Source organism: Plodia interpunctella, chromosome 9 (genome assembly GCF_027563975.2).
Source record: "Plodia interpunctella isolate USDA-ARS_2022_Savannah chromosome 9, ilPloInte3.2, whole genome shotgun sequence".
NCBI lineage: Eukaryota > Metazoa > Arthropoda > Insecta > Lepidoptera > Pyralidae > Plodia > Plodia interpunctella.
Genome location: NC_071302.1, coordinates 3,292,660 through 3,305,832, shown reverse-complemented (window position 1 = coordinate 3,305,832; position 13,173 = coordinate 3,292,660). Strand labels below are relative to the sequence as shown.

Below are 13,173 nucleotides of genomic sequence, written 5' to 3'. Positions count from 1 at the left end.
TAGATGTTTACCGGAAAATTTCAAATGTTGTTCAAACAGCAGATGCTTGCAACATTTGAAATTTAATGAAACACAGTTTTATTGATTCATAATTTAACGAATTCGGAAAAAATAATTGATCCTGAAAAATATCCACTACACACTTAATAAAAATATTTAAGACGTATTAGTTTTATGTTTGAGTCGCTTATAATTCAGAAGCGATTGAATAATGTGCCTAGCGAAATTGACGCCTATGTAAATTTAGAGCAAATGGGCACAAACTGACTGATTGTAGTGTACGCGCGCATGCGTCAGGCACGTCATTCGGCCATTGACTGGATCCGAGTGTGCGTCGGTTGCATGGTGTGTACCTACATATTACGTGGTAATAAAACTTATTTTATTAATCCCTGAACCCTATATATGGCGACGAGTCAAAAGTGAGTACAACTAGTTTATTATCAAAAGGGCAAGGGAGAAACTGCAAATAACAAAATATAATGTTTACGCTTTGTCGTCTAGCGAATATTAGCGGCCATTTTGTTAAAACAAACAGCTAAAACAATAATACTACTTATTAGGTATATTTGACGCAAATAATTTCTTAAATGGCTGCATATAATAGCTTTGTTGCTTTTATTAATATGCTAACAATGCATGTTTTATTGTTTTAAATACCTAAGTGCTTTGACTAGTGAAATTAAATTTATCATAAGTTGGTAAATAGATGGCTCGACAGAAATGTGAACAAATACCTTCGCTTGTTGTAAAATTGATACCTATTTGCAAATAAAAAGGCAATACAATAAATACCTTGAAGATATGTGTGTGAATATGTACTTATAAGTAGTTATGAATTAAACAAAGGGAGGATATATTATTCCTCCGACTATTTATGAATATGAATATTTGTTTTGTACCTACTAGTACTAGGTGCCTACATTCTTGTTGTTTTAATTGTTGTTAAATTTATAGCGTAGTTTAAAGAGACTCAATAATATTATAAAATCAGGTTATTATACACATAAAAATGGTTACAATACATTTGGATGGTTTAGGTACAATTAAAAAAAAATTACATGAATTCTCTTAATGACTTAAAAAATTGTTTTTTTTTCACATTTCATTGAAATTCAGTCATTACATTAATACAAAGTTTCGATACGCATATCTTACTTACGTAGTGTAAAAAGGTAAAAAAAAAAAAAAAAATTCCATGTAAAAAAAAAGGGCATTGCCCTATGAAAGGAAAAGCCACGTTCCAATTGAATGGCCACGTACACAAAAACGATATGGCCATGCAATAAAAAATTAAAAAAGGCCATGCTGCACAATAAATGGCCACGCAATAATAATAAATAAAAAAAAAAACGGCCACGCAATAAAATAAAAATGGCCACGCAATAAAAATAAAAAAACAATGGCCACGCAAAAAAAAAAAAAAACCACAATGGCCACGCAATAAAAAAAAAAAAAAACCTACAATGGCCACGCATACAAAATACGGTATGGCTACGCAATAAAAAAAAAAGGGCCATGCCACACAAAAAAATAAATGGCTAAAAAAAAATAATCGCACGAAAGATGTGACGACCATTTAAATGATCGAGTGTCACTTTCATCTTTCAGGTAGCCTCAAAATGACTCAAAGTACCTCAACACTATCATTGCCAAATCTAGATAATTTCGACTGCAATGGCGATCCGGCATCAGTTGGGTTACGTTGGCAAAAATGGAAAAGAGCTCTTGAAATTTACTTTTTGGCTGCTAATATTGAGAAACCAGGAAAAAAACGAGCAACACTTCTTCATATTGGAGGATTATCACTTCAAGAGGTTTACTATAATCTTCCTGGTGCACACGTTGATGACAAGACTGACGTCGATGTTTATGCAATAGCCATTGATAAGCTAAATTCATATTTCGCTCCAAAACAAAGCCGAATTTATGAGAGATACATATTTCGGCTGATGAAACAAGAAGAAAACGAAAATTTTGAGAGATTCTTATTAAAGCTACGGGAACAAGCTGAAAAATGTCAGTTCAAAGACAAAGACGAACATTTGATCGATCAAATCACAGAAAAGTGTAGATCAATGGAGTTAAGGAAGAAGATATTAGAAATTGGAGACTCTGTAACGTTAGACCAAGTAATTTCAAAAGCCAATGCATTAGAAGTGGTAGCTAGACAATTGGATCAATTTAAAAATATAGAAAATCCTCAGTTTGATAAAGTAGAAGTTAACAAGATCATCGCAAAGAAAGTAAATAGTAAACTGTCTTATGGAACACGATCTTCAGACTCGGACTGCTCCAGATGTGGCAGTAAGAGGCACTCATCTAATGATACGAATTGCCCTGCAAAAGACAAACGATGCCTAAAGTGTGGATTCATAGGCCACTACAAAGAACAATGTAGGACTGCGAAGAAGCGACGTTTTACAAACAATAAGTCAGAAACGGTAACCAAAAAACCTAAATTGGATTCGAAGAAAGTGGACGGGCGTTCTGAAATTGACTATATTTTTCACTTGGATGAGGACGAAACTATTCAGTGTACAATAGGTGGAATATGCGTAGCAATGTTGATAGATTCTGGCAGCAAATGTAATGTAATTACCGATAAAACCTGGCAATACCTCAAAAATAACAAGGTTCAAGTATCTAATATGAATAAGAAACCAGACAAAATACTAGTACCTTATGGCAGTAAAGATCCATTGGAAATAATAGGTGCATTTGACGCGAACATTTCGACCAACAGTAAATGCATAACTTCTACTTTGTATGTTATTAAAAATGGCACACGCGATTTATTAGGAAAATCTACTGCCATACAACTAGGAGTTCTCCGAATTGGTCTTCAAATTAACGCTGTTCAGGCCAATTTGACTTCGGAAGTAGTCTTCCCAAAGTTCAAAGGGGTAACTGTCCAGATTCCGATTGATAAAAATATAAAACCTGTCATCCAGCCGTATAGAAGAGTTCCAATTCCGTTGGAAGAGAGAGTTGACAAAAAATTGCAAGAACTAAAAGATGCTGACATCATCGAAGAAGTAAATGAACCAACTAAGTGGGTGTCTCCAATGGTCCCTGTACTCAAAGAGAATGGTGAGGTAAGGATTTGCGTTGATATGAGACGAGCGAATGAAGCCATAATTAGAGAAAACCACCCGCTCCCGACTATGAACCAACTATTACCGAATTTTCGCAAGGCACAATACTTTTCGAAACTTGACATAAAAAATGCTTTTCACCAACTAGAAATTGAAGACGACTGTAGATATATTACGACGTTCAGTACTAGCAAGGGTTTATTTAGGTATAAGAGGTTGATGTTTGGCATATCGTGTGCCCCAGAGATGTTTCAGAAAATCTTAGAAAAGTTATTGCTCGGTTGTGACGGTACCTTTAATTTTATAGATGACATAATTATCTATGGTTCAACAGAACTAGAACATGATCAAAGGTTACGCAAGGTGTTGCAAGTCCTAAAAGATAAAGACGTTCTATTAAATGAAAATAAATGTATTTTTAAAACGCAAAAAATTGAATTTCTCGGTCACGAACTTTCAGCTAACGGAGTTAAACCCCTCAAAAAATATTTAACAGCTATCCAATCTAGTAGAGAACCAAATACTACCGCAGAGATTCAAAGTTTCCTTGGGTTAGTTAATTTTGTAGGAAAATGGATACCTAATTTAGCAACCCTTACGGAACCTTTACGAGCATTATTGCGACTGGGATTAGGAAAGAAAGCAAACATAGAAAGACATTGGACATCTGAGCAGGTGAAGGCATTTAAGTCTTTAAAATATAGCTTGTCCAACATACATAGTTTAGGCTACTATGATGCTTCTGATAGAACACAAGTTATTGCGGATGCTTCACCTGTAGGTTTGGGTGCCGTACTGGTTCAAATTGGTGAAAATGGCCCAAGAGTTATTGCTTATGGCCATAAATCTCTTACGAATTGTGAAAAAAGATACTGCCAAACAGAAAAAGAAGCATTAGCATTAGTTTGGGCGGTAGAACATTTCAAAATTTACTTATTTGGTAAAGATTTTGAGCTCATAAGTGATCACAAACCATTGGAAACAATATTTGGACGCACATCAAAGCCTTGTGCTAGAATCGAACGGTGGGTACTAAGACTACAAGGTTATAGGTATAAAATTATCTACCGACCGGGTAGATCTAATATAGCTGATACTATTTCTAGACTTTGTAATTCTACCGAGGCCCAACCATTTGATAGTGAAAATTATATAAACCAAATAATTGATTATAGTAGACCTGTAGCAATACCGCTAAATAAAATTAAAGAATCTTCTGCAACAGATGATGAAATTTTAAAAGTTAGGAATGGTATTTCTAGTAACATTTGGCATGAATCTATTGGTAATTATAAAATAATTCAAAGTGAACTTTGTTTTAATGATGAAATTTTACTGCGAGGTACTAGAATAGTCATTCCTAATAATCTCCGTCAGAAGGTTTTAGAGGCAGCCCATGAAGGGCATCCTGGAATAGTTGCCATGAAGGCCCGTCTCCGAACAAAGGTGTGGTGGCCTAGAATCGATAAAGATGTTGAATGTGTAGTAAAATCTTGTCGAGGTTGTACACTCGTTTCAAATCCTACTCCACCACATCCAATGAAGAGACGAGTACTTCCTGATGAACCATGGGTCGATGTAGCGGTTGACTTTTTAGGCCCCCTTCCTAGTCGTGACTATTTACTGATACTTGTCGACTATTACAGTAGATACAAGGAGATAAAAGTAATGCGAAGTATTACTACCGGTGATACAATTAAAGTACTGAAAGAAATTTTTTCTAGGTTAGGCTATCCGGCAACGCTGACTTGCGACAACGGGAGTCAGTTTTCGAGCGAAGAATTTAAAAATTACTGTATAGAATGTGGCATTATTATCTATAACACAATTCCATATTGGCCACAAATGAATGGAGAAGTCGAAAGGCAAAATAGAGATGTTTTGAAAAGACTCAAGATAAGCCAGGCAGAGGAAAAGAATTGGAAGGAAGAAATTTTTAGATATTTAATGATGTATAATAGTACCCCACATTCAGTTACAGGAAAATCACCTTCAGAATTATTTTTTAAACGTCAATTCCGTGACAAAATTCCTACTGCACCTGATATAGAATATAGGACAAGAGATACAGAAATTAGAGATAGAGATGCAGAAATGAAGGAAAAAGGGAAAGATTACAGCGATAGGAAAAGAAAAGCCGCAGAGAATAGTTTAGAAATTGGTGAGAAAGTTTTGGTAAAAAATATAATAAAAGAAAATAAATTAACTACAAATTTCAGCCCAGTCGAGCACTGTGTTACTAATGTCAATGGTGGTGACGTTACGGTGAGGAACGAGGAAACCGGCAAAGAATACCGCCGTAACATCGTCCACTTAAAAAAAGTGAATGATACGTGGACTGTTGTGGATCAAAATAGTAATAATGAAGTTGTTAATAAATAGTTTGTAATCGCCATGTTTAAATAATTGTAATGCCTAATGATTATTTTAAAATATGGTTGTTCTATAATTTAATTTTGTTAACAATGTCGATTGTATGAACTTTAAGTTACATTTTAAAAAATAAATAAAGAAGGGATGTAGTGTACGCGCGCATGCGTCAGGCACGTCATTCGGCCATTGACTGGATCCGAGTGTGCGTCGGTTGCATGGTGTGTACCTACATATTACGTGGTAATAAAACTTATTTTATTAATCCCTGAACCCTATACTGATACGTTTAGGATATGCGAAACTAAATCAACAACAATCAAACAATCTAATAAAATCTGCGTTTCAAGGGAAGGGTGTTGTGAATGGAGGAGTCGCAAGACGCTCATGAATAAGGCTTGACCTCAACAATGGGATGGGTTACGTGCGCCGAATGATGAGGTCCTAACGGTCTCAAATTTGCCTTCACCGGCTCCTGATGAATATGCAGACGATGATGACGATGCGAAGAATGCTAACGGTTGGAACACTTCAATAATCATCGATTTCAGCCAATGAAAGTAAATCGAATCCGGTTTATTTGCATTAAATGTATCGATTTTAGATTAATGAATATCGTGAAAGTAATGTATTGTGACTCCGTGGTCCAGTTGTCTGGCCTACCTTATGACCCCGAGGTCGTGGGTGCGAATTCCAGTAAGCATACTTTGTAAGTGCAGGCTTGACATTTCAGACATAAATCACTTTTGTTTGTCAGAAAGATTTGCGCTACACTACATCGTAAAAGGTCTCGGTCACCTGACGAATTTACACAGATTATTTATAAATCTTCACATCAAGTAAATTTGAAACAAGTAATTTTGGTTGGCAAAATATATCGAAAGCATATCACAATAAGCTACGTCAAAAGAAAATGATAATTAAGATCACCAGACCCAAAAACAAAATAATTCTGTTGCCAAGTAAACTATAAAAGCCTTTGACCCAGAAACTACAGAGAGTCAACCTTGTGATTATTGAAAATATGATGCAGATTCAAGTTTAAAAAATTTCTGCAGAACACTCGTTTTTATATCAACAGCAATTCATAACAATTAAATGAAACTAAAGGGCACAGCTAGTCGGAAATATAAAGATAAAACAATGTTGCAGCCTGTTAATTTATTGGCACAGATAAGAAATCTAAACAGAACGTGTCAATTTTCCGAAGGAGGCCTATTGAGTTTACAGATAAATTGAAATCCGTCTGGACTTGCTTTCTGAATCGGAAACTTCTGAACTGATAGACGTGCCTAAACTAAATACCTCTTAGGATCTCCAGCTCTCATATATTTTTAAAAATCGGGAATTAACAAAGTAAGGCATGTGCTACTAACTTCTTTAATGCAAATCGGTGCCAAATACAGGAGTAACTGGTTATATATTCGATTACTTAGCCATTTTATGTAAAGATTTAACTTGGCACCGACTTCCATTCAAGAAGTTGGTAGCACATACCTTACTTTGTTATTGAATGGCTTGTTAGGGTTGATATTTAAGGTTGTTAGTTAAAACATATACAACCTATAGGCAAGACTACTTTCCCAGGGCCATTTTCAGGTGAATTATGGGCAAAAATGGAAACTTGACAATAAGGTTATAACACGCTTGACCAATAGCAACTATACAGGGTACTTAGTTGATTACTAAAACATTTGAGAAGATTGTAAAAAATAATTTCACAAGAGTAAGGAACATTAACAGTGTTGTATTTTCGAAATTTCACTGTATCTATTCATATATGCATTCAAGAATCAAGACCCGCACGCCTTGTTGCAAATGCAGTAAAATTTAAAATTTCTAGTCTAACTTAATTGTTTAAGCTTTCCTTTCAACGGTGATGTTATCAGACGCCTGCTTTGCGGCATGTCTTTACGACAACTGTGCTTATCGCGTGTTATTTATCTTTTAGATAACACATAATCTGTTCATCATTTACTAAAAAGGGTTAATTTTTAATTTTAATGAGCTGTGAAGAGCAGTTTTATCTTGAGAGGAAAATTATGGCAACTCTTTAGATGGCGAGAGTATATCTTGTTCTAGTTCAGTAGAGTATACTTAGGTACGGTAAGATTTTTATCTAATTCTAAAAAATCTAGATTTATTTCATTATTTCTAACAACCAATAGGTCAATGGTAACTACTTAGAGCATAACTATATAATGACACAAAACATTAATTTAAGTTACACAAACATAAAATTCTTAGACTAAATTTTTGATTTAAATTATATAAAATGTAAAATTTGGATCCAACCTTATTAAATTTGAATATATTAAGAATTTAGATGAATAAAAAGAAACAACTATTAGATCAGATTTTATAAACCTTTCACGTTCTTTCCACATTTTCAAAAGTTGAATGGTCATATTGTATTTCTTTTTTTGAAGAAGACATTTCTATTCCCAACCAACTATATTTACACAGCAATAAACATGAAAAGCACAATTGATTTACCGATGTTTGTGAAGCGACGTCAACGGTACTATGCAACGAAACCAGCTGAACAAGTTTTACTCAAGTCGCATGAACTTTACCATAAAAATATATAGAGTTTCCGTGTCAACATTAAAAAATGGATGTGACTAGAGGAAGTTGTAAGATTGTAAACTATCCATAGATGTGAGACGAATACTAATATTCATTGAGTAGAGTGGAAAAATGAGGAACTTATTTAAACTTTTTCCAGATGATGGGAAGAAATTGGGAAAATACGGATTAAATCCATGTATGTATCACCTGTGATGTAATAGATACGATGTTTTAGTGGTTCTTTTTATTATTATTATTAGAAAGAAAACGTGAAGACCTGATTGATTCAAATTATAGGTACGTACATACTTTCCACGCTAACGAAAAGTGAGGAAGATTGTAGAAGTTGAGGAAGCAGCTTTTATAAGATAAAAAAAGAAGTTAGAATATACCAGCCATCAAGTTTCTGAGGAGGCTCCGAGGCCTCAAAGCCGAGAATGTATGCGCTCAGATGATCAAAATTTTCACATCGATTGCAAAGAAATAAATAGTAACAATATGATAAATTTGGTAGAAGGCTTCGCCAGTCTTTACGCACACAGTAGCACTAATAATTTGGTGCCTTTAGGCAGTTACACTATATATTACACTTATATAGCCCTGCAGACATTTTCTCAAACGTAAATTTTAATTAAAACTGTAACGTGTGCCATAATTAATTCTAATGCCTTCGTGTGGGCTTGTAATTAAAGTAAAAAAAAAAATGAATTATCTTCATTAAAATGCAAATCAACACGTTTATTGTCAGTTGATCTATATGAGCCATTTTTTTTATTTTTTTTTATAATATTTATCTTGTTCATTAGTTTTACTTTCTATTAAGTAAATTTTGGAATCGTATATTGACATTTTAAGTGATTAAGTCATATTAAAATTTGATTGGTGCAACTCACCCAGTCCCATCTATCATTACACAGTCACAATCATAGATTTATATAACGCCATGACGCCTGCTTTGGTAACAGTGGCGAGGTATCACTCCTAAATCCTCACAATCCTCACAAATTTGAACGCCAAATTCCACTCACTAAGAAGAAGAATCTTTAAATTTTGGGAGGAGGAAGGAGGAATTATACACAACAGTTAAAACCAAAATAAATAAATATTTTTACAACCAAAGGTATATGATAGAAATAAATCTGGAACACATACAAAAATTTTAATACGAGAGCAGGAAGAAATATTTGGATTTTTTTGAAATCTCTCCTTGTTCAAGGTGATAAGTCTGTTCAGATTATATTTATCTCGAGAGCTAGATTGGAAATAATTATTTATGCATTTGACAGTGCTGAGACATAGCTAGTTTTAAATACAGTAGTAAATGCCAGGAATAAAATAAATGTAGGTATTAAAATAGGTTTATAATCTGTCCTCTCTTACGCTATAAAGAAAATTGTTGTCCTATAAAGAATACGATGTTACACAAATCATATCCATTTTCTGCGTAAAGCAATGATGGTCACAATCACGCCTATTACTTGACTAACCATTTCCTCTATGTTCCATACATATGTTTGTTACTACGAAGCAAAAAAAAAAAAGAAGACAACTTATAAAAGTTGTGGATACGTGGGGCTGAGGCAGACGGAGCGGGGAAACGGTTCAGCCATACCACCATATCTGCGACCACTTCCAAACGGAAGGCGAAAAAAGACCCGCTTTTTTGCCTGAAGTTTGGCGTATTATTGTAAAATGACCTCTAGCTTCCTTACAATAAATGAAGACAAAGTTTTGTAGAGTTAAACTAAATTAGCCTAAAATTTGTCTAGTCTATGTGGTGCTAAACTGAAATTATTGCGTAAATTAAAATCAAAATCATCCCTCTCTCTCTCTCTGAGCGTTTGTTTGTTGAGCGGGTGTTTATATATTTATTATACAATACACACTTAAAATAAAAACACTTTCAAACATTTAAATGAAATCTGCACTGTGGGATGGAATTGGTATTTTAAAAAATGCACAAAGGCGGACTTATCCCAAGAAGGACACATCTCAGCAGGAGTTATTTCGCATAAATTCAATCAAATTAGAAGAATAGAAATTGAAGCCACATATATACTCGTAATAAAAAGAAAGACTCAAGTAGGTATACGTTGTGTGTAGGCAGATGAACCATACAAAACATCAATTAATGTAACAATGAGGTTATCAAAGTTCTTTTTATGTGAGTTTCTGAACTCAATTTTCGAAAATTCGCACGTAGGCGGCTTTTGATTGTAGTAATTAGCATTAAAAGTAATACAACAATAAGTTCAAAATTAAACTGCTTTTATCTTCTTATATTCTTGTTGTAGCCATTGGAATAAGTCATGAAACAAAACATTTTTTTCCACTTTCAACATTCTTATTTGATTTATAAATTTTTGCGTTGTCAATCTACTTCAAGCCAGTCCAATGCTGGACGTAAGTAACAATCGAATATTGCATAAATTTCTAGTAGGTATATAAATAAGTGGGACAGCACTCTTACCTTTGCATGGAAACAGAAGTAGAGAGAGGAGGAGATTCGGCATAAGGCATATGAGGAATGTAACAGTTTGCCAAGCTTTGGCTGATTCGCTATAAATTTCTGGCTTTTCATTGCTGTAAATAATAGCACTCATACTAACTACGCAATGTTCACGCATTCGCGTCGGCATGTGTCTCATTTCGGCGACAGTATGGAGCAGACATGATATTGTACCAACCCCACATATAGTGGGATAGGGTTAGGCGAATGATTTTAACCGCTTGGAGTGTTTGGATCATAAGCAAATTCTCATAAATATACAAAAAACATATTACCATTATAAGACATTAGAAGCCATTTGTTTTCGAAATAATTATTCCTCATAGTATTCAATTATCATGTGAGAGAATGACATGGCTCACTCAGACATCGACTCGGCTATCATTACAACGACCGTGCGAATTAGAGTGTGACTGGATGGGACAAGTGAGGTTTGTACAGAGGAAATTTTACAGAGTCTACATAGGACAACGAAGTTATCATGATAAAAAAATGATAAGATAAATTCGCTTTGTCTAAAGAGATCATATCTTTAATCATGAAAACTTCAATGATGGTTCAGCGCTTCAGAGAGGATCGTGACCTCCAATCTCTGTCGTCTCAAGGGTGCAAATCATAAAAAAATAAATAACCTAAAAATTATGAAATCCACTGCAGCATTTTTTCGAAAGCCTTGGAAAAAATGCGGCCATGTAGTCTGTGTTGCCTAAGATAAAAACAATTTATTTGCATACACAGAGTATGTTTACAATATTTCAATGAGGTGATGGTTCATTGACTTTATGATTACAACATTTCTTAAATAATATCCAATGAGTTCAATTCATATCCAATGTTTTCTTTTTCTTTTCTTCGAATAGTTAAGCATATCAATGTAATGTCTTCGAAAAACTAAAATTAAATACATTTACGATAGATATTTAAATTATCAAATTCTATCTCATTTCCAAAATTTCTATATTATCGCGTAGCATACCCAAATGATTCAATACGTAGTTCTCTGTACTGAATATCCTCTGTAATTCTATAGAGCACACGCGAAACTAAATTGTAATCCACTAATTGGTTATTTATTCACTGAGATTCTATTAACTTTCTATTTCGGTAATAAAGTTTCCTTTTTTGCAAATGAATTTCGTGAATAGTCGTTATTAAAGATCATAGTTCGGTATAGATTTATTCATTGTAAAATAATATTTTTACCTATTTTGTCCTACTACTGGACTAATAAAATTATTTTTGTATGTTTATAGATAGAGTTTTATCAATTTTTTTAAAGCTTCCCAGATTATCGAATCTAATTACCATAATACACATATTTTTTATTTCAACAAAAAATTGCCATACAAAAAATAACCTCAAAATTATTTATTATGTACTTGAACATGGACAGACACAAGAAGTTTCACATTTTCTAAACTAACAAGTATTTAGTCGACAATCTATTCGAATTTTACTCAGTTATTTATCTCTATTGCGATTTGTGATTTCAAAACGATATGAATGAAATGAATCACTAAATTGCTATTAGGCGTTCGATATTCCATTGCGACATCTATTTTCTCTATTCTATGAGTCAACCGAGTGATGGCAATGAACCTGACTAGTAGTTGTCAATTGAAGACATAGTGTGAAAAAACTTGGAAATACATACATAGCGGGCGTGGCTTAAAAGTGGGGATACAACTGTAGGTACTTAGTGATGACATCGTGCTTGATTTCTTGATTAAATAAAATATCGCACCTATTTATAAAAAATACTAATAAGATATATTTTCTCGCTCAATTTAAAGTTCTTGTTGCAACAATTTTAAGTTATTAATTAATTATCGTTCAATCCGAACGCACACATATAGATAAAAGTAAATAGTATTATAATTGTATAAGGGGTAAACGCAGAGTCAAGAGCTGCGAAACTCGAACTGTTTAACAGTATGCCCCTGCTTAAAAATAGTATTCCGTCATTTAAATGATTTTTCACGGTTATCAAATAAATAGAATTAACAAATATATGACTATGTTGATCACCCTGAAATTTTCTTTATCTATATTATACTTCATCATATTTATTTTTAGTCTATGTTGCCAAACTCAAGTATTTTTATCTGAATCTACGTATAAATAATGGAATAGGTACAGGAAGAAAACAACAAACTGAGGAAAATAGGATAATGGTTACTCCAGAATGAAGTGTGTTTATGATTTTGAACAGATTTCATTAATTTTATATTGTGTCATGGGTGAGTTGGAATTTTAAATGATTTTGTACTCTTTCGATTTGTTTAAAGTTATTGGGTTAATTCATAAGGTACCTACGTCTTGTAAAGCTACTGTCGAACAAATTCTGACAATGACTTATGTTTTGAATAAATTTGATTTAATTTAGTCTCTCAGTAACGTGCACACCGTATAACGAATTGGACAAGTGGAAGCTTATTTTGATTAACAATGATGTACTTAAGTTGTACGAGTTTTCATGTATGTACTTAGATTTCTTTGGTGTGACAGTTTATAGAGACCAAAACTTGATTTGTTTGTTATATTCATGAGAACCTTATTTTTTGAGTATGATACACTTTTAATTGTAATTTTTGATATTGTAATTATTTTTTTACTAGTATTTTA

General features: G+C 33.5%; 2 protein-coding genes across 4 annotated transcripts in view; both read left to right on the top strand.

Annotated features, from left to right (window-relative positions):
• Positions 1-13,173, top strand: part of m (miniature) — a 78,992-nt gene that overhangs the window by 34,008 nt on the left and 31,811 nt on the right. The gene's annotated exons all lie outside the window — the stretch shown is intronic.
• On the top strand, positions 263-5,715 carry LOC128672439 (uncharacterized protein K02A2.6-like). Of its 3 annotated transcripts, none has more exons than XM_064436165.1 (2): positions 263-345; positions 1,612-5,715. In XM_064436165.1, the coding sequence occupies exon 2, from the start codon at positions 1,623-1,625 to the stop codon at positions 5,478-5,480; it is 3,858 nt and encodes a 1,285-aa protein (XP_064292235.1). In that variant the 5' UTR covers positions 263-345; positions 1,612-1,622; the 3' UTR covers positions 5,481-5,715. The 3 variants fall into 3 exon arrangements, with proteins under 3 accessions (XP_064292235.1, XP_064292234.1, XP_053605560.1); XM_064436164.1 differs by having other exon boundaries at positions 263-422; XM_053749585.2 differs by lacking the exon at positions 263-345 and having other exon boundaries at positions 1,476-3,098; positions 4,823-4,953.

Excerpts from the sequence above, each read along its gene's own strand:
- LOC128672439 (XM_064436165.1), top strand. The coding sequence starts at position 1,623 with ATGACTCAAAGTACCTCAACACTATCATTGCCAAATCTAGATAATTTC.